This window comes from Rhipicephalus microplus, chromosome 1 (genome assembly GCF_043290135.1).
Source record: "Rhipicephalus microplus isolate Deutch F79 chromosome 1, USDA_Rmic, whole genome shotgun sequence".
NCBI lineage: Eukaryota > Metazoa > Arthropoda > Arachnida > Ixodida > Ixodidae > Rhipicephalus > Rhipicephalus microplus.
In genome coordinates, this window is record NC_134700.1 from 137,265,704 (window position 1) to 137,287,940 (window position 22,237).

The 22,237-nt window shown below is 42.3% G+C and overlaps 1 protein-coding gene across 2 annotated transcripts in view; it reads right to left on the bottom strand.

Moving 5' to 3' along the window:
• Positions 1-22,237, bottom strand: part of LOC119177847 (rifampicin phosphotransferase) — a 97,473-nt gene that overhangs the window by 56,565 nt on the left and 18,671 nt on the right. For both annotated transcript variants that reach the window (XM_075887406.1, XM_075887407.1), the window contains 7 exons: positions 19,132-19,197; positions 17,725-17,835; positions 17,504-17,616; positions 15,804-15,856; positions 8,410-8,462; positions 6,434-6,546; positions 2,814-2,961 (listed from right to left, as the gene is read on the bottom strand). In XM_075887406.1, coding sequence (XP_075743521.1) covers positions 2,814-2,961; positions 6,434-6,546; positions 8,410-8,462; positions 15,804-15,856; positions 17,504-17,616; positions 17,725-17,835; positions 19,132-19,197 — 657 coding nt within the window. The remainder of the gene's footprint in view (positions 1-2,813; positions 2,962-6,433; positions 6,547-8,409; positions 8,463-15,803; positions 15,857-17,503; positions 17,617-17,724; positions 17,836-19,131; positions 19,198-22,237) is intronic.

Below are 22,237 nucleotides of genomic sequence, written 5' to 3' on the forward strand. Positions count from 1 at the left end.
GTTCTTCATCATCATAGTTGGTAGGCATAGCGCTTAGGTCTGTTCTGTGCTCCGGATGTGACTGCTGTGACCACGTCTTCCAGGCCTAATAAAGGTATGTAAAGGACTACATAGCAATATAAATATATATATATATATATATATATATATATATATATATATATATATATATATATATATATATATATATATATATATATATATATATATATATATATATATATATATATATATACATGACGTAAGAAGGCAAGGATGGCTAGAAGAAGTAGACGAGGAAGAAGTGAGAATGGAATAAACATGGCGTATGAGCCAGGGCACGTCTCCCATTCATCGTAACGTCATACGAGTCGACAGGATGGAGACCTGCCTGCCCCTTCATCAGTCGCTCATCATCTACGCAGCTCTCTGCATGACACCCTAAGCATACATGGACTACCGTGCAAGCGCCTAGCATTACGCTTCGACCAGCATCATGTCAGAAGCATCTACTAACCTTCCCATCCCCAAGTACACCGGAACAGTGGACGATGGACCCGTACAAGACTGGTTCGACCTGTTCGAGCTCCACGCTACCGCTGCATCTTGGTCGGAACGGGAGTTGATCACCAACTTCACTGACTACATCTCAGGTGAGGCATTCAAATTTTACCTCACCCACATCTTCGAGAACGATGAGCCTTGGAAAAAGATCAAAGACGAAAGGATCATTCGTTTCAAAGAATACGATGAAGACATGTCCATACCTCATCAGCGGAAGGCTTTTCAACTCACCCATCACAGTTACGCGAAGTCTTCGCACAGTAAGCCTATTTTCCAAACGAGACCTCAGAGAAAATATACCACCATTGCACCATCATATGACTCTTCCGAAAAAACGTCACGCATTCGTACACCAACTGGTAATTTGCACGTCGCAACAGACAAGGTAAAGCCTCCGTATACCGAAAGGAATCTAAACCATTTCGCCAAAAGACTAAACCTAAAGCCGGCTTTTCCAAGAGCAATGAAATCGGCATTTTCAACGTGTTCAGTGCACCACAACACTTCAGATGTTACTGAACCACCCGAATCCCATGATGATTTGTGTCACACACAAGGCCGAGATGGTTTCGAACGTGTGACGGAATTTATGCGTGACAAGCTGGTGAATCCTCAGAATACCAGACCATACCCTGACGTTCCGAACCAGGGTCATTCGACAGACATTCTCAGCCTAATCGCGCTGCGAAAAGAAAAACAAACGCCATCAGAACCACCCGCAGCCATGTCTGCTGTGCTCTCATCGTCAAGTGATAATACACATGTGAGTCAAAGCACTGCAGGAGTTTCGAATCCACCAACGCCAGCGCATTGTCAACTGACAGAAGCATTTACAATCAATGATGACTCACAACCATCTTGGGAGCTTTCTCATCAGTCGGTCAAGATGCTTTCATCGCAAGACAAGCCCAGCAGTACAGTATCGACTACAGGTATCTACTGATCACATCACCATGCAAAGAAAAGCAGAATCATGTTCCTGAAAGATGCCCATCTGACCAACTTTCACAACAAAACGAGAAATTTCAACAAAGGCAACTCCATGAACTCCAGGAACTACAACGGACACACCAACATGGACGACGACGCAAAGCAAGCCTCTTAAAACAAATTCAAGAAGCGAGGCATCTTCGCATAAGGGATCGGTGCCAGAAACGCATTTGGCACAAAAGATCAATACTGCGCCTAAAATTACAGCTCCGAAACCTCTGAAAACACCGAACAAGACAAGAAGTCACAAGTTCTGTCAGGCAAGGATTCAGACACCATCCCATTAGTTTACGACAACGAGCATGTACGCAGAAAGGACAGCGACGCCGAAGACTGATCTACAGCAAGGCCTTCAAACGGCGTCCACTCCTCGCAATAATGGCAGCTATTTCATCAGTTTCTACGCTCAAGGTGTACTTGTGTTTTCCAGAACGTAACAGTCAGCCTCACCCACCAGAGCTGTACTGACCCCAGATTGCTGCCCTCTCCTGTGAAACTTTGTGCGACTTTACGGAACTTCAATCTGACGTGGAACTACAGCCCATTTGAACACTTTTTTCTGTGTGTGTTCTAAGACTGCTTGTTCATCGTGCATTGTAATATGCAACGCGTGCATTCTTTCGGGGGAGGGGGAATCCTGTGACATGAGAAAACAGGGATGGTTAGGAGAAATATATATACATACATATATATACATATATATATATATATATATATATATATATATATATATATATATATATATATATATATATATATATATATATATATCTATATATATATATATATATATATAGACCATAGTATTTTAAATTTTAATACTCAGAACTTGCGTTTCACCATTATCAAATTGCTTCTTCTACGACACACGCACTACATGCACAGCCTCATAGCAAGAACAAGGGTACTGGGAATTAAAGTACACGATAGTTAGAGTTCGTGGCGGGTGCGTTCATTATGTTGTACGTTTTTTCTAATATAACTTCAGAATAGGGGAACGATTGTGTGACAATGCACACCTGTGCTGGCATAGCCGCAATAGCATGTCATTGCTAAACACGATACCATGTTTTCGACTACCAGCCTTGGCCAGCAACGAGTCAGGAATGGAAGTAACATTTGTGCATCGTTATATGGTTGTAGGTGAAAGGAAATCAGTTGGTGAGAATTATTGCAGGGCCCTTTATCGCAACGTCCCGTGTAGTCTTATCTTAGTTTGCGGATAAGAAAAAAAGCCACCGACATCATTTATTTGTAGTTCGAGTTCTTGAGGCACTTACCTATTCACAAGAATTTGAAAACCTGATCCTTTCTTGCTGTCACACTTCAGGTCAACCGCTTTTAAGCGGGCTTCCGATGAACCATCGTCGCTGTCGTATGACATACTTGGTGCCACAGCTGTGGTATTGACTTGAAAGACACTAGTACCTATTAGCAGCAGCAAGACAAAAAAGAATGAGCTTAGAACCTGCAGCTTATCATATCAGCGTTGAGGGCTGCATTTTAACACAGAGGCGTAAATTTTCTCCAAGCGAATTACCAAACTGAGCACGCTCGTTACTTGATGCATTATGTGTGATGTCGCAGTTAAGTCAGGGCAGTTACATGCCCTAAGATAGTAGCTTTAATAAGCGAAGCCTTTCTTGGTGAACAAAGAGTACTTTCATCATTGCTATTGATCTTTCTGCGGAGAAAAAATGTATAGGCTTGCAAAAAGGTTCAAATTTAGAATAGCGCAGCAGGCAATCAAAAGGAAGCGGATAGGTGCAGCCCCAAGGGACAAGAATCTAGCGTGCGGGTCAGAGAACAAACGGGTGTTAAGAATTTCTAGGCCGAAATACACAAAAATAAATGTACAATAGCCGGGCATGTAGTGCGTAGGCAGGAGGACCACTGGTCAATACTAGTTATTGACTGGTCCTCAAGACACGGCAAATGCGAAATTGAGACACAAATATTTCGATGGTCGGATCAAATAAGAAATTGCGCAGGTATTACGTAGTTTCAGCAGCGCTTGAGTTCCCTCCAGGCTCAGTTTGTCTTACTTCTTGCTCTTGTTCCGGTAGTTAAGCCGTGAATTTAAACTGACAGCAGGTTTATTGCCCAACGGTTCAAGTTTTTTTCGATGTTTGAACTGACTCCTGATGTTTCGGAATGATTAGCTTTTTGTTGGTATTTTGGTTCTTTCGATTACGATTTTATGGTCTACGTCTTACAAGTGTTCTGCAACGGTGACGTCACCTTGAGAACGTCCTGACACAATTTTTATGCGGCTTGATTATTTTGGTTAAACAGTTTTTTCCCCTATGTCTGTGGCCAGGCCGATGGAACAATTGATTTTATAGACGATGCCTTTCGCTTTCTTTCTTGGTAGAAAGTCCACGGGTTGGGGCAGAAAAAGGTTTATTGTGCCGATTGACTTGTGTACGATCACTGTAGCTTACTTTTTAAGACTGTGCTGATGGCTGGACTGGTGCCTTTCACAGGAGAAAGAGATTCGCCTCTGATAAGAAAAGACTTGGGTATCCGTTAAAAGATTGACTTTTGCTGCTGGATTGCATACCGTCGGCAATTGTGTCGGTATCCGTATTTTTTCTTCTAATTGAATTTTGTTGCCCTTTTCTCTAAGAAAGTAAGCAATTTTATTCCGGAATGCCCGAAAAGATCTCCTATTTTTATTGAGGCCTCTTGAATTCGTACCATTTCATATGTATTCCTATGACACAGTAAGCTATATTCTAGTTTAGCTCGATCACAGAGGTATACTCCAAGGACTACAAGTTGCGCCATGCATGAAGTCGCAATGCAGCTTCCATTTAGTTTTGAAGAACGTCACGTCTTTCGCCTGCGGTTAGTTCTGACGTTATATATACCACAAGCTAGCCTTCAAATTCCAGTGTAGACATTGTACCTGCTATGCTTACAGTAGGCGAACCGCTAAATCTACATAGAGAAGTTGACCTAACTCGTAACAATCGGCTTGAATAAAAAATACAATAATAATTTTAGTCATAACAATGTCACATGCAGCTTGAACAGGTACTCAACAATTGCTTCACACAAAATCGGTCCCAGCAATGCGTGAGATGTATAGCTTTTTTTTTTCTGCTACCTCGGTTGCTTTGCTGCAGACATTCTCTAGGTTCGGAGTTCTGGTGTGATGCCAAACAACTGCAACGCAGCATGTTCGCTCAATATGATTTTCCGGAATCATTGTAAGATCATGACCATTGCCGATCAGAGTGGCAACGGGGACTCGATGGTACTGCGTTTTACTTCATTGAAGTGAAAGGCGAAGACGACGACAACAGAAAAAGCATAGCCTACAGAACACGACGATGTCTTTCTTTCAGCGCTCCTTTCTTGTTGTCCACCGTTCATTATTGTTGTTCTATTTTGCGTCGCATTAAAAGGCAAACCGTCAGTCAGGTCATTGACAAATTCTACATAAACATACTGGAAGCACTCTACAGTGGATCCACTGCCACCATTATCCCCTGAAAAGAAAGTGACAGAGTCGCAATAAAGAAGGGTGGAAGGCAGGGAGACACGATCTCACCAATGGTTTTTAATGCATGTTTACAGGAGGTTTTCAGGGGCCTAGATTGCGAAGAGTTAGAGATAAAAGCTAAAAAAGAGCTTCTAGTAACCTGCAATTCGAGGATGACATTGCCTTGATCAGTAACTGAGAGGACGAATTACAGCTCATGATTGCAGAACTGTACACGCAAAGCATCAAAGTATTGACCTCAAAATGAATATACATATAATTGAAGTAATGTAAAACAGTCTCGCCGGAAAACAGCGCTTTGTGATAAGTGGTAAGTCGTTGTAAGTGGTAAAAGAATATATCTGTTTGGGATAAGTAGTAAGCGTGGAGCCAAACCATGAGAGTGAACTAACTAGAAGAATAAGGTTGGGGTTGCTCAAATTCGGGAAGCACTCTCAAATCATGAATGATAATCTACCACTAGCCTACAAAAAGAAGGTATCTAACAGTTCTATCTTTCCGGTACTTAGCTACGGTGCAGAAAATACTAGGCATACAAAGAAGATTCAGCTAGAATTGAAGACGATGGATCAGCGAGCGATGGAATGAAAAATTATTGGAGTAACCTTAGGAGACGAGAAGCGAGCAGAGTTGGTTAGGGAACAAACCGCGGTGAAGGATACCATTGTTGAAATCAAGAAGAAATGAACATGGATCGGGCACATAGCACATAGGGCAAGATAACCGCTATTCATTAAGAGTAACTTACTGGATTCAGAAAGAAGGCAAACGCCCGAGGGGGAGACAGGAAATTAGGTAGGCTGACGAGATTAAAACTTTTGAAGGTGTAAAGTTAAAGCAGAAAGAACAAGAGTGGGACAATTGGCGGATCATGGGAGAGGGCTTTGCCCTGCAGTGGGCACAGTCAGGCTGCTGCTGCTGCTGCGGCTGATGATGATGATGATGATGATGATGATGATGATGATGATGATGATGATGATGATGATGATGATGATGATGATGATGATGATGGACCAATAAGATACGGCCTTCTTATGAGTCGGCTTGAACTGTGCGAATAGTATGCAATTTACACTGTCTGTGCAATAACCGCCAGACTTTCCTAGCTTTTTGAAACCTAGAAGGAAACATTGAGCACTGCTGGACAGTTAAGAAATAAGTTATGCTGTAAATGCGCTTATAGTATGGTACACCACGTACTGTTGAATGTCTACTTAACAAAAATCTGGTAAACCAAACGTTTCCATGTGGATAAACAGACTTTCATATTGCTTGCAAGAAGGCGAAAACGATCACTTGTTTTACATCATCATACAAGAAGCAATGTGCAAATGCTAACAGTTCTCAGGAACTTTGGTATACATGGACAACGAAAGGCAGGAAACTCACCACTTCTTATGAACACTAGACCGTTTTCTGAGTCCGGATCTTTACTCTTCAGAAATCCATACTCAATGGGGTGCATGATTGATGATGGTGGATAAACAGATCCATACAGGATGCTGTAAAATTCATAAAAAAAAGTTCTGTGAGCTGACATAGAGAGTAGCATTTGTTTACATCAAAATTGTGTCAGCGACTTCAGAAAAAATTGTGCACACGTGTTAGGTGCGACATTTACAGATACCTTCTTATCAGTTCCAGTGATCAATATGCCTTTCACAACGTTTGTTTTTGAAAACAAACATAAGTTATGAAGATAGTTCGACGTTCACTTCAACGGAAGAAGAAAATGAAACGCGTACCAACAAGTCGACCCTGTGTGGCAATACCATATGATATACGAAGAAAAAAAATAAAAATCAAATAGAATCATGCCTGCGCTGGTCATGCCGACTGGAGACACGCAACTTTTATTTTTAAAAAAGCCGGGTAGCGCTTTTTCTAGTGACTGAAAGCTAAAGGGTCAGGGACTAGCATGGGCTAGCAAACCTGGTGGAACGCTGTGCAACCACGTGCTACAGGCAACGCGAGGCTATGTCACCGCACCTACAGAGTCTTCCTTTCGATCGACGAGTGCAGTTTTACGGACGTCTTAAAGTGCTTCCTAGGGAAAGTGGAATGGGCATTCCAGCAAAAAAATATATCTCGCAAGAATAGGATATTGTTTTCGAAAAATAAGTAAGTCAAATGTGCAATTTCCAAATGAAACCTCAACAGCCATTCGAATGAATGTCATCTGTCCTTATATTGCCAAGCAACTATCACGTGCTTACGTGACTAACTTTCCAACATTTTTTTTATTCTGTGTGCCTGTCATCATCATCATCATCCGCCTGATGATGATGATGATTATGATGATGATGATGATGATGATGATGATGATGATGATGATGATGATGATGATGATAATGATGATGATGATGATGATGATGATGATGATGATGATGATGATGATGATGATGATGATGATGATGATGATGATGATGATGATGATGATGACAGGTCTGTATGCCCATTTATACGTGCCTCTATCAAACTTTCTCTTTACGAAAAACACCTGTCTTCAGTCATCCACAGTACTTGCGCCCCGCCACGGTGGTCTAGTGGCTAAGGTACTCGGCTGCTGACCCGCAGGTCGCGGGTTCGAATCCCGGCTGCGGCGGCTGCATTTCCGATGGAGGCGGAAATGTTGTAGGCCCGTGTGCTCAGATTTGGGTGCACGTTAAAGAACCCCAGGTGGTCTAAATTTCCGGAGCCCTCCACTACGGCGTCTCTGATAATCATATGGTGGTTTTGGGACGTTAAACCCTACAAATCAATCAATCAATCCACAGTACTTGCAAAAAAGCTATATATTGTGGTTTTGGGTGGTAAACAGAAAGTATTAATATTAATAATAATAGTTTATAATAATAGTATTATTACTGTTACTAATATTATTTGTGAGCAAAACATATAGTCAGCACAATAGAATATACAAATGGTGTTGCAGTATTTTTGTCGGCAGAGGTATGTGTGTCGAGGGGAGTCGTAGGGGAGTCGTAGGGTCTCTAATAAAGGCTCACTACATTTCTCTAAGGTATGCGTGCCAATGAATGTTCATTCATAAGTTTTGTACGAGAGAGTTGTTTCCTGAGCAAGTACTTTCATACTTTCAGCGCGAAAAGACGAGTAAGAAGGATGAAGAAACAAAAATACGCAGATGATGACGCTTTCTTGTTTTCGTCGTACTGTTTCTTAGTCTTCTGTTCTGGTTCACTTTGCTGCAGATATAACTTCTCAAGGTGATGAAGCAACTATCTCGCACCACTATCCTGGGAAGATACGTTCTATTTTCACGGCATTAATGTAAAACTCAATATTTGGCTACGTGCTGCTTGGAAGGAATAGTAAACTACGCTAAATGCTTGATGTCATCGTACCCTTTGCTTCCTCCGTATGCGCTGGAGTGAACAAAATGGTAAGTGTCACCATTCTGAAACAAAAATGAAAGGTAATAAATATAACAATAACATCGTCAAGATGTCACAAAAAAGGTAATGGCATGTGTAAAGTGAATTATGCAAAATTACGACGATGATGCCCGTGGACGCTCCGCGAACATGTGCAGTGCTTTGTTGTTGTTGTTGTTGCCGTTGAAGGGAGACAGGTAAAAGCATATGGAACTGAAAACTGCCACTTGAATGGGAACCCCACATACATATTCAATTATCTATTCTTTAGGTGTCTCCAATATACTTTAGTTATTTTGTATTAACCCATACATACCTAAACTTAGGAAAATAAGAAAACTAATTTATTTCACAACATTGTTGCTTCTATGACCTCAGAAAATAGAACAAAGCTTTTATTAAAAAAAATCTTTCAAACAATGACTTTGGAGTCGTCTTGCGTGTAGGACACCTATGTTTGACACACCGTGAACAAAACATTAACGCCTATCACTGTCATACGAAAGTTACTGCACACCCAATAACTGACAAACAATCAACAAAAATATCAGCAAGATCGAGAACAGTATGATCTTATAATATCTATATTTTTTTGCGAAATGGCGCTCAGCTACATGCACGCAAATTGACAATTTATGACTGCAAGTACGTGGCTATTTGTAGCTCAGTCATCACTTAGGCTTGCATGTGACGAGGACATAGCATCATAAACAGGCATTAGGTGGCGCTAGCTTTTTTACAGAAAAAACATTTCAGTTACATTAAAAAGATTCACTATCCTACATGCAAGACCGTTGGCATATATGGGTTAATATACATTGCGCAAACACCTGAAGAATACAACAATAGTTTTGTGTCATGAAAGCATCTATTCTTGATGTTATTTGAAGATTTCTTTAGAAATAAAGTTCTTGGATACGTCTGGTTATTGATAATGTTTGAACAAGATGACTTGCGCATGGAGGTAAAGCTTCACACGAAACTGACTTGCACCGAACACTGACCGTTGTATTAGGTCTAAGCATCTAGAATTCATCGCATTGAATGTCGCTTTGTGACTGCTTATTTCATGCGTGAAAGTGCTCGCGATGGCGTAGTGTTATAATATGAGCCTCGCGTGCAAGAGGTCTGTCGTTCCAATTCCAAAGACGCGCCATTCTTTATCAGATTTTAAAAACGTTTTCTGCATGAGGATCGAGTTGCATCAAGGAAGCCTGGGGCTTGGCCTCACTGGTGAACGCCAGCGGTAACGCGCTCCCTTGCTAGAGAAGGATTGTCTGCCCTGAAGACGTATCTCGCCACTACCTCCCACGTAAATACGCCGATTAGCTCTCGGCCCTCAGTCCCCCGCGGCTGCGAAACAACTGGACACGACAGCGGTCAGATCGGTGACGCAGCAGGCGGTGCTAAGAGTCTTTGGGTCTGGACAGGGTGACATTCGAGCCTGAACCTCAACAGAATCGAAAGTTGGACTAGGTGGATATGCATGGTATAACTGTCGGCTCAAGCACACGAATAAACAGAAAGGAAGAGAGGACAAGCAAATTGTCCTCTCTTTCTTTCTGTTTATTCGTGCGCTTGAACCAACAGTTATAGCCTGAACTTGGTCACTTTAAACGTTCAAACCTTATCTAGTGAGGCAAGCCTACCTGTGCTATTCGAAGAACTAGAGGGTGTTAAAAAGAATGTAATAGGGTTCAGTGAGATTAGGACAACAGATGAGGCCTACACGATGCTACAGAATTGGCGCATCTTTTGCTATTGAGGCTTGACTGAAAGAAAAAGAAAACTGGCGGTGGTGTTCATTATGAACAGAAATATAGCTGGTAGCATAGAGGAATACTCCAACAATAATGAAAGGGTGACGTGTAATGTAGTGAACCTATCGAGTAATACAAAATGAAGATGGTACAGGCCTACGCACTTACATCGACCCATGATGACGTGAAATCGGCAGTGAAAAAGGCAAAAACACGGTGTACTATATTTATGAACGGCTTCAATGACAAGGTAGGGAAGAAGCAGGCTGGAGACCAGGCAGTAGGGGATTATGGCAATGGTACTGGAAGTGCCAGAGGGGAGTTAGTGGAATTCGCAGAATGCAATCATTTGGGGATATTGAATACCTTCGATCGAAAACGAGTGAACGGAAAGTGGACATGCAGGAGTCTTAACGACTACATTAAAATGAAATGGACTTCATACTGACTGTACACCCAGGCAGCATGCAGGATGTGCAAGTGTTTGTAGAGGTACGATTCAGTGCCCAAAGAATGGTAAGGTCTTCAATTCGTGCAGGCTTGAAGATAGGACGACGACAAGTGATACTCAAGAACACAATCAATGAGCTAACACTGAGCTGGAAAGTACAGCAATTCTAAGACCCACTTGAAAGTAGACATTCAGCTCTTATCAAGCAAACTGGTCTTAGGGTTCACACAATGAATGATAATCTGACGAGTATCATTACGGAGTGTGCAGTAGAAGTTCGAGGTATGGTAGCTAGAGGGGAAACTAGCAAGCTCTCCCAGGAGACAAATAATCTCATCAAAAAAACGTCACAGCATGAACGCCTCAAACGCAACAGACAAAATAGAACAGACAGAGGTTTCAAAGTTTAATATAGGCACAAGATATTGGAGCTAAGATGTATAAAGTGGAGAGAATTGAACTTGCTCTAAAGAATGGAGGAAGCGTCAAAGCGGTGAAGAAGAAACTTTGGATAGGTAAAAAGTTACATCATCTGCTGCTGAAGGGAACCATGTGTAGATGTGGAGCTGCGGGTGCTAACGCTTACACTAGCGGTGGCGTGGACGCCGGCGTTCAGCGCGACAAGGCGCGAAAGAGACACCCGTGGAGGCGCAAATCACGCAGTGGCAGATTGGTATTTCCAACTGAATCGTGCCGATTGCTGCTAATGGGTAATGAGAGACAGAAGACTTTGACTGGATACAAATATCCGCTGTCCGTTTATATTTATTGCGCCCGCTGCAAATTTTTGGTGTTCTACTGCGCAGACCAGAAATCTCCCACCGACACTTCCCTAGAGTTCAAGATCCAGTCGCTATATATACGATTTGGCAAGTGAACGGTTGGGCAGCGTGAGCAGTCGGCTTTTTCAATCAAGAAACTCGCTAGCAGACGCTGCGTGCTAGGCGTTGCGAGGCGAGAAAAGAAGGGAGGGGACGCGCATGCACAGACGAGGGCAGCAGACCCGGGGGGCGCGGGGGGGGGGGGATCCCAAGAGAAGATAGGGGAAGTGAGCTTGACTAGCAGATGCTGCCTGCGTCTATATTGCAAGGCGAGCGAGAGAGGGGTAATAAGAAGAACAGAGAGATGGACGGGAGGCGTATGCGCATTGGAGCACGGACGCCAAAGGAGCAAGCTGGCTCTAAAGATGCTTCGTATCTAAGACCAGATGTATAGACTAAGAGACGAGGAAGGCCAAGTAACCGCAAATAGGGATAGGGCAGTTAAAGTAGCGGAGGTGTTTTACAGAGATCTGTATAGTAGCCCGGAGGAGCACGACCCTACTATAGGAACTAGCAGTACCCCTGATGGCACCCCGCCACTAATGACCGAAGAATTCAGAAACGCATTAAAGGGAAATGGAAAGAGGCAAAGCTCCAGGTGAGGATCAGCTAACATCAGATCGGCGCAAAGACGGGGATCATATATTGCTTTGCAAAAACTGGCCACACTGTTTACAAAGTGTCACTTGAAGGGGAGGGTACCAAAAGCTTGGGAGAAGGCTAACATCATCTTAATCTATGAGAAACGGGACGACAAGGACTTCAAGGAGTACAGCCGATCATCTTGCTCTGTCGTATGCGAGCTATTTGCAAAGGTAATTGCAAACAGAACTAGCACATATTAGAATTCAATCAACTAAAGGATCAAGCAGGGTTTCGTACAGGCTGCTCCACAATCGACCATATTCATACGATCAATCAGGTGATACAGAAATGCTCAGAATATGCCCAACCAGTATGCATAGCCTTGATAGATTACAAAATGTCCTTTGATTCCGTCAAGATATGAGCCCTCATGTAGACACTACGAAATCAGGGCGTCGACGAAGCATACATGAATAGCCTGGAAGAAATCTACAGCGGGTCAACTGCCACCATAGTGCTCCTTAAAGCAACAAGCAGAATGTTAATAAAGAAGGGTGTAAGACAACGGGATACGGTCTTCCCAATGCTATTTCCCGCGTCCTCCCTCCCAAGTTGCAGAAGGTTTTCAGAGGCCTAGAATAAGAAGAGTTGGAGATGTGAGTTAATAGAGGGTAGCTTAGTAACCTGCGCTTCGCCGACGACATTGGATTATACGAGGAGAACAGAAAGGTTGATCTTAAAATTATTCTACAGAAAACAGAAGTCATGTACAACAACTTTGAAGAGAGCAGTGCTTAGAAATAGGTATTAGTGCACTTGAACTTGTAGTAAAAGATTACGTCTACTTATGACAGGTAATAACCACGTAGCCGAACCACGAGACTGAAGTAACTAGAACAATAAAAAGGAGGTCGCGCACATCCGGCAAGCATTCTCAAATTATGAATGATGAATTGTCACTATCCCTCAAGATGAAGGTATATAACAGCTGCATCTTACCGGTATTTACCTATGGAGCAGAAACCTGGCTGACTACAACTCAAGCTGGGGACGATGCAGCAAGCAATTGGAAGGAATATATAGGTGTACCGCTAAGGGACAAGAAGAGAGCCGAGTGTATCAGGGAACAAACGGGTTGTAAGGACATCCGAGTCAAAATGAAGAAGAAATTCTCATGGGCCGGGCACGTAGCGCGAAGACCAGATAAGCGCTGGTCATTGAAGATCACAGACTGAACTCCAAGAGCAGGCAAGCGGGCGAAGGCGAGACAGGGAGTTAGGTGGACAGCAAGCTTTCGGGTATTAAGTGGCAGCAGCAACAAGACAGGATGTTCTCGTCGGACATGGGAGAGGCCTTTGTCTGGCAGTGAGCACAATGAGGCTGATGCAAGTGATGATGATGATGATGATGATGATGATTTCAAGTTTGATCAATAAACGAGTTTGTCACCAAGTAAAAGAAGAAAAACAAATGTGCGTAAACGCAATATAACCATGAATGGTAGCCTAGCTCTTAGATAGGGAGCGTCCTATCAGAAATAACAAAGCATGTACTTCTCCAAACATCTTATTTTTATTACACCAGGCGTTCGTCTTATGACGTTACTAAATTCTTGACAGTGTAGTGACCTTATACAGGACGACAAGTTACAACTAACAAATAAAGGTTTAACGCGTTCCGGCTACACCTTAAGCTTATTTTACAATGCCGTTGCCAGAGGAAAATATTAACGAGGCTCGTATAAAGTCTCGTAAGCTGTGGTCACCATGGCGTTGCAGGACTGGTGTTCGTGTTCTTGGAAAGAAATCGGCGTTCGTGTTCTTGGAGGGAAGAAGAAAAGGAACAACAGGACGACTATGGAGAAGGTAATGAAGAGGGCTCATGCCGGCTCATCAAGCTGAGAGTTTTTTGTGCCACACAGCACGCTTTACTTGATGCAGTGTACTACCTGTGCCTATGGTTTCTGCTCATTTTAGTGGCGAAGCTCCTTAAAGCGGCGCCCGCTCATCCCTCGTAGTAGTCGTAGTCGTAGTAGTTGTAACTAGTCTTACGTTTTGACCTGCAAGGTGGTGCCGGCGGCAGACTCCTCCTGTGCATTGTTGAACAACAAAAAATTCGCAGCGTACGCGTTAACTAAAAGTCGAATTCTCCTGTCTCTCATTCCCCATTAGCAGCCATTGGCATGTACATTGAGCACTATCTCACAAGAAAGGGTTGCTACGTTACACTCGCTGGACATAACCTCCTTGGTTTTAGAAAAGTTTAGCGAGCTTTCGGCCGCAGTGTCATGAATACCGTGAACTAGTATATACCATGAAGTCGAGGTGGTTAAAGGTGGGAAGTAGACCCGAAGCGCAAGCCGTAAGAAGGTGTGCGTGTGCCGCCCCTCGTTTAGTCCTTCAAATGTCCGCTGGATGGCGGTGCTTCTATATGGGGAATATATGATTAAAAGATGCGAGATGGTGGTACTTGGAGCGTTGAATAGATGGACGAACGGACACAGAGACAGATGCATGGATGGACGCATTAACGGACGCAGGGGCGGATGCATGGACGAACGCAGAGACGGACGCACGAACATACGCACGCACGGACGGGCGGATGGACACACGGGCGGTCACACAGACAGCCGCATGGATGGACGGAAGCAAGAACGAATGGACGGACGAATGCTTCGCCACACTCTCCATCATTAATCCCGTGGATATGCTGCCATTTTTTTTCTAATATTTCTTTCTGTAGGCTGCTTGCTACCTTTTATCTCTGTGCGTCTACATCTGACCATGTTTCTGTCTTTTTCTCTACCCTTTCTCTTTGTGTTCCTATTTTCGCTGTCTCTGTCTATGTCTGTTTCTATATCTCCTTCAGTGCTGCTTTATCTCACCTTCTATTTTTTAATTGCTTCCATATCCTAACCTTTATGCATATCTGCCTCTGTGTAGCCAAACTCACTTTTACCTTGGTCGCTGTTTATTTTTTTGCTTTCTGAATCATTTTTTCTTTGTCTATTTTTCTCTCTCTCCTTATTTCATTTTTTTCTTTCTTTCCTTTTTTTTGTTCTATGCCCGTGTTTCTCTATATTTGTCTGTGTACTGGGCCGGTCGCGTTTATTTTTTTCTTCTTTTTCCTATCTCCGTATTTGTACTCGGCTTCTCACCTTCCGTCTGTTCTTCTTTGTCTTTCGAATGTTTTTATTGATGTTTCGTGCCTACTTCTATCTCTCCCTCTGAACACTTCTTCCGTCATTAATTTCCTCCTCCTTACCGGTGCATATGTCATATTCACTGCCCCTTCGATTTCCCACCACCTTGCCGCACTTTATTTTAATAAGCTATCTCCTCGTTTTCACATCACGGGAATAGTATACCTCAAGCTCTCCTAGGCAATAAAAGATAGCCAGGAAATTCCTATTATGAAACTGATTGTTTATTTCTACCACACTCTCTGCAAGTCTTTCAGCTATCTAGGTAACGAATCGCTCAACGGATGAATTGGCAAAATGGTTTCTGGTAGTGAAGCAGAAAATGAAGGTAATTAAGAAGATAACAAAAATGGCACAGGCGGGTTCATGATCACAATAATTTTCTATATACGACAAACGGACAAGCTCGGCCTTTACAGTTCTGCTGTAAAATATTTCTGTGAAAGTTAATTTTCTGGTCAAACTGAGCCGATGCCTTAGAAAGAAAGTTAATAAATGTACATCTCCTTTTTTCGCAGTGTTTCTAAACAGTAAATATACCTCACCTCTAGAAACCCAAAGTTGTGGTTTTCTTCATACTCTTCATTAAGGATCTTCCCTGCAAAGAAAATGAAAGAACAATTCTTTTTTTGTTGTTGTGCATATTCTAATTGTTCGCCCATCGCATGAAGCATACCATTAATTATTTGTAGACTGTTAAATATTCTGCATACTATTTTATTGTGCGTTGTGCTGAAGCCTAAAAAGCATTCAGCACATATCAATGAACGCTGTGAATGTAGTTCTGATCTGATTAGAAGCAAAGGTTGCTAACGCTGTTTGTAGTTTGCTCCTCATCCTTTGCCACAGATTTTACGGGTATACCTAACACATGCACGACATGGAAGGGTACAACAGTCTTTGTGGTATAAGATATCAGGATGCACAAAATGTTAAGCACAATTTCGTTTTACCTGCCGAGTGTAAAATAACTTTGAGGACGCTTGGGCTTCATTACCCGCCTGGCCTATTGACTAAGGCAACTCGACTGCTGCCCGCAGGTCGCGGGATCAATTCCCAGCCGCGGCGGCTGCTTCTTCGAAAGAGGCACAAGTGCTTCAGGCCTGTGTGCTCATATTTAGAAGCACATTAAAAGAACATCAGTTGGTCAAATTTGCCGGAGTGCTCCACTACGGCGTCTCTCATAATCATATGGTAGTTTTCAGACGTGAAACCCTATCACTTACTTAAAAACATGGTTTTTGAGCTTCATTTTCAAGAGCAGACCACGATAGCGCGTATTCGGGCCCCGTGTGAATCACCTCCTCAATTTTTAGCCTAGTTTCGGTTCTGAGTGCATGCATATACCATGCCTCGAGGAAACGAACGCCTGTCTGCCCAACAGTGGTCGTTTTAGGCTGCCTTAAAGGGCATGCTGTAAGCGCAGTTGTTAAGTGACCACGACGTCATAATTTTTGCTCTTGCGAATCATCTGATTACCCGCTACGCCTCCGTAGCGGTAAATCAGAAGAGCCGGTAATGTTCACGTGCTGCCTTACGCATCCGTAAGGAAGCACGTGAATACGTTGTTGTTCTCTTTATTTATGCTCTTGCAGTCGATTATTATTGAATATGATTCACGGCCTTGCGTTGGATCGGCCTTTAAAGTACCCCCTTGTTAGCGTGTATTGATGCGTGGTGTGGTTCCACTCATCTACTATGCAATATTACGTGTGTTACAAAGACTCCTTTCATCTTGAGACATCCTGTTTTGCAACTTGGTATGCTGTTTTTTCGTATACTGCTTTTTTTCGAACTAATTTATTGAGTCAACATCACGCAGATTATCATGATGAAGATCGTGGAATGATTATTTTGTCGTGTTGACAACCCTCAAGGAAAAACGTTCCAATGTTGTAATTATTATAGCGTCTACTGTGCCATAAAACCTATGGCTGTATAAATCTTGGTAGTTCAATGATTAAAGAAAGCAACGTCCCCCTTCTGCCCCAACGTCTCAATCCTTTCAAGTTCTTTTATCGTAGCCTAATAATCAAAAATATTCAAAAATATTTGGTAGTTTGAATATGTACTATCCGATTCAAGAACTGGTTCAAATATAAACGCTGCTAATGTATTTAATAAAAATTACCGGATATTTGCACACTCCCAGTATAGACACTCTTGTAAGCTGGTGCGAAAATGACCGTTATGTTTGAAGTAAAACGTTGCACGTTATTACAAAAGCCCAACATGCTACACTCACCTCGTGTTCTCACTTTACAACCCCACAAGAACACTTCTCTCGTCTGGTCTTCAACAGTCAGCTCGCCAGCCATCATGCCAGGTTGATCGTAAGCATCCATTTCAGCCACCAGCCTTTTGCATAAGGGATAATATTCGTTGTTATATCAAAGTTCGATGCATTCACATGCATTTAGTGCACGTGTTTGTGAATTCCGTGTAAAGCAGCCAAGCCTCACGTACTTGTTGATGTCGTTCAGCATGTCGGCAGTTCTCATCTCGGCAAGACTTTCTGCCAGCAGTGGCGCAGACAATTCAGCCGGCTGCTCCAGCGTGTGCGAATTCGCCGACCAGCTGCACAAGTATCATTGTAATGTTAAGTCACTTACTGAGCAAATGCTAGGCACTGCAAATGTAATTATTTGGCTTTTTAATGAACCGGTTATTTGCAGTTGATATCCGCAAAATACTATTTTTTGGGATATCATGCATTTGGATGAATACGATCGCGCTTTAATGTATCCAGCATTGCACTATAATTAGGATGCAGCCTGATTAAGCTGTTGCCACATAGGCTTTCGTTCGTAACGTGGTTCAAATGAAGATGCCTCGTAATATTGCAGCTGGTCAATGATTCGGCTACGATTGTTACTACAGAACTGTCTCCTCACACAAGCAGCCAAATTGTTTTTCGCTAATGGAGCCCTACTGTTGCTATTCATGTTCTTGTAAAACAACAAACAGCAACATACCCACACAGTATAAAGTAGTCTGCGCATTCAAATTTTATAATGTTCTTATTGTAACTGCTGTGCACCGGAAAACGTCGCTACACATGTCCAAGTATAGCTCGTTTTTTGCTGGATCATATATCGAAACTTTTATTTCCTGGCGGTATTTCTTTCATAAAACTCTACAACACATGCTAATTCAACCATGCTTGTCAGAGTTTCTTAAAAATGGACACTTGGATATTTATCTTAACGCAAAAGTATACCGTCTTCTTCTTTTTTGTTCACGCAGGGAATTAGTGTATATAGTATACGATCCTGGCAGCAACTTTCCCAACATAACATATATTTCAAACAACAATTTCTTCACACATGTGGGAAATAACCCCCGTGAGTCCAGCTGAGCTTAGTTATGAGTTAATGGTAAAGTTCGTATTTTAATATATGACGTCCACCGTAACTGGGCAGTGCCTGCCAGATGCTGAAAAATGTTCCTCACTAGATGCGGTACAAGCATGCGTAGTATAATGCCTTTTCTGAGATCATGTTTTTAAGCAGTTCACGGAGTTTTCAGAATTCCAAATCTTCTGTTGCGTTCAAATGCTACTATTATTTGACAATTAAATGCTGCAGAAGCCCACAGGACTGGGTAAGGCTAGAGAAAAAGAAGTGTTGTGTATCCATCTTTTCGATCCTTCCTGAACCTCGCGAAAGTTTTCTTTTGCCAGGTGAGAGCTTTCGTTTACCAGAAATCATAATGACTTCATCTTGACCAAGGAGGTCGGTGAGGCCTTGTCCCATTCATTCACTGTATTTTTCTTCGGAGGAACTGAAGATCAAATATGGCTCATAACACAACCATGCAGCACGAAACATTCTTGCTATGTTGTCCTAAATAAAAACAGTATTTATTACTTACATCAACCCGAGTTTGACGTGCACTTCCATTTCCTCAGAAAGTGCACTTGTCTCCACGGAGTGCTTCCTGCAAAATGAAATATATATATATGTACAGTTTCTAGTCTTCTGGAATAAATCGTAATGTACGTGTTTCGTCTGTGTATGGGCTGACCAAAACATGGCTCCTTGTGCAACTGAGAATCGAATGGTTCTTCCTGCCAAAAAATACACACATCATGAGCATATCTTACTTCTGCAGACTTATTATTAACCAGTTTCTTCTCACGAGAAGCGACGAAAAATGTGATCTTGAACTGGCCAAAAAGAGGGTACAATCCCTCCGATGTTTTTTTTTTACAGCATGATTTCGATAACAATTAAGAATATACTGTGAAGAAACAGGAACAAAGTTTCAGAGAGTTTATTCCAGCAAATCACGGTTCGCAAATCACATCGTGTTTATCGAAATTTGTGACGAAAAATGGTAAACATTTATAAGGGCATAAGCCCAGAAGCTGTTCACTTTTAATTAAAAAGAAATATCTGAAAGGCCTAACTATTAAGAGGGCCTGGTAAGAAAACAAAATTGTATGATGGGCGAACACACCCTATAATCTGCCGAATATTAGGTAGCTATAGGTCAATCACTAAGAGAGGCTTTTTTATGCCAAGGCATTTCATTGAGGAAATGAGAATGCCTGAACGCATGTGCCACACATTCTCAAATATTTAGCGAAAGCTTACCGCGTAGTCTGAAGCCGTAAGTATAAGCGATTGTATTTAGCCAGAAATAACATAGATGTCATCAAGTAAAGGATAACAAAGAAACACCATAAAACTTGAACGCCACCTATGTTTCGCATATAATAGTGCCCTGTCATCGCTTCATCAGGCCCCAATAGTACTGCTTTCAGATTCCCTTGCCAGCCTTTCCTTCATGCACACGTCTACCATGCTGCGAAAAAAAACACCAGGCCTGCGTGGAATGCGCAGCATATTCACTACGAAATCTATAAGAGTGGTCTTTCAGATCCTTTTCTTAACACTGTTTGGGTAAATGCTAGAAGCACACTTGCTGCGTACCCACTACGCTATAAATATTCATTATGTTTATGTAGTAGGCCAGCATTCACTATGGCTACATCCTTCCTGCTATATCATCATTCTTAGGGGAATCGTGGTGTCAGCTACACACTTGCTAGGAATTTTGTGCAGTTTTATTATACAGTGGCTGATGACGATGAAGAATTATGCCTGAAGTGGTTATGCGCTAGGTGATCAAGAACAATTTTTGTAATTCGTTGGAGCATTGGACGACCCATGCGTTACGCGATCCGCGTTGTGTGACACCTGGCTAAAGTGGGCTAGCCTGGCTGTTCCTCTAATGTTATAAAACGCTTCGTAACTCATGATAACGCGATTCCTTTCCCGACATCAAGCCTGCCTAAGGCCAGTTTATAAACGAGTTGCAAGTGCTGGCGTGACTCAGCGGTAGAATGCAGGAATGTCACGCGGAGTACCCGGGTTCAAATCACCTTGTGACATGGGGTGTTTTTTTTTTTTTTGTTAAGACAGATTTTTTTTCTTTCGGTTCTGCTTATGTACACCAGCGGCGGCGGTGGCGTACAAGTATAGCGCCGCGCGTGACCTGTATTCTACACTCATAAGAGCTTTCGCTCTAAAAGTGATGTTATTGTTTATGGGCGATTTCACGCCAACTGTCCCAACCATGAAACTCGCCAAAAAAAAAACAATTTCGATCAAACAGATTGAGGAAATCACACGCATATACACATCCGTTTTAAAGTATTTTTCCCAAGATATTTTGAGGAGGAAATGTTTTGCGTCTATGACCACTATTAAAATTTATGAAATGGTGGAAATCAGGTACGAAAAAATTCATTAGAAATTGACCGTCACGCATTCTTTCGAAATTCGCTTTTATATGTCTTAGAGCAACGTGCTTGTATTATAAAAACAGTTTCTGAAGATTGCATAAATATCTTCACTTTTTAGAGCATGTAGAAAACTCAGCAAATTGTAGTGTACTCGATGATTTTTTTACAAAACACAACCATGAATAAAATGCATAGATTACTTCTGTCAAACACTCCATAAAACGTATACTTACAAATATTTTTATTTTGCTGTTGTGGGGCACATTGACTATATAATAAAATCGTGAACTTGGCAAAAGTGCCACTTTCGTGTAAGTTGACATATCTGGAGCACCATCATGTGGTCCAATAGAAATCAGGATAAAAGCGCTTTTGATTGAAAATTATAGCGATTTTGTTCCCAGAAAGCATGTTCGCAGAACAATTTTGTTCACAAAAATAAACAGAGGTAAAGGTATAACAATACGAATGAATTAAACGCCACTGTGCTCCAAATAATGAATCGGGAAAGAGTGGTGAAGCACTGCACCTACCCCATCCTACACTCTTTCAACACACGCGGAAGCTCCACCGATTCCCGCGATGCGAGCGCCCTCACACAGCAGAGTGCACTCCTCCTCTACTCTCATTCTCGGCTCTTCCACCCGCCCCTCCTGCTCCAGTTGCTAAGAGGGAGGACAAACAGGCGGGCGCCTGCTGCTGTTACTATGGGAGAGAGAGAGAGTGAGAGCGGAGAGACGGCAGATCCCACGCACAGTGGGAATCGATGATATGATAAGCACGAATAAGGAAGGGAGATAGGCCACTTTAAAATCAGCACGATGTCAAGAGGCGGAAGTAAATTATGCCGTACATCACTTCCATGTCATAATTATCATCTGTTCTGTTCTATTTTATCTGTTTTGCTGTGGAGAGGTTGAGGTGCCTATTGCCTCGGCTACGCCATATCACAAAGTTCTGCAGCGAAAAATAAAATAAGAAAACAGAATGGTACCAAAAAATTAACAATACGGAAAAGAAAAAAACATATTAGCACACTGAAACCAGTTCAAATATCATGCCAATACACAGTTTTCTTCGCGCAGTTCACACAGTCATAAACTACTTACACGAATACCTTACTAATCTAATGGCAGTATATACATGACCACGTTTTATATAATACCCACTTCTGGCTGTCAGTCATAGGCGCTTGTCCAGTCCGGTCTCCACTAAAAAGTTTGTCAG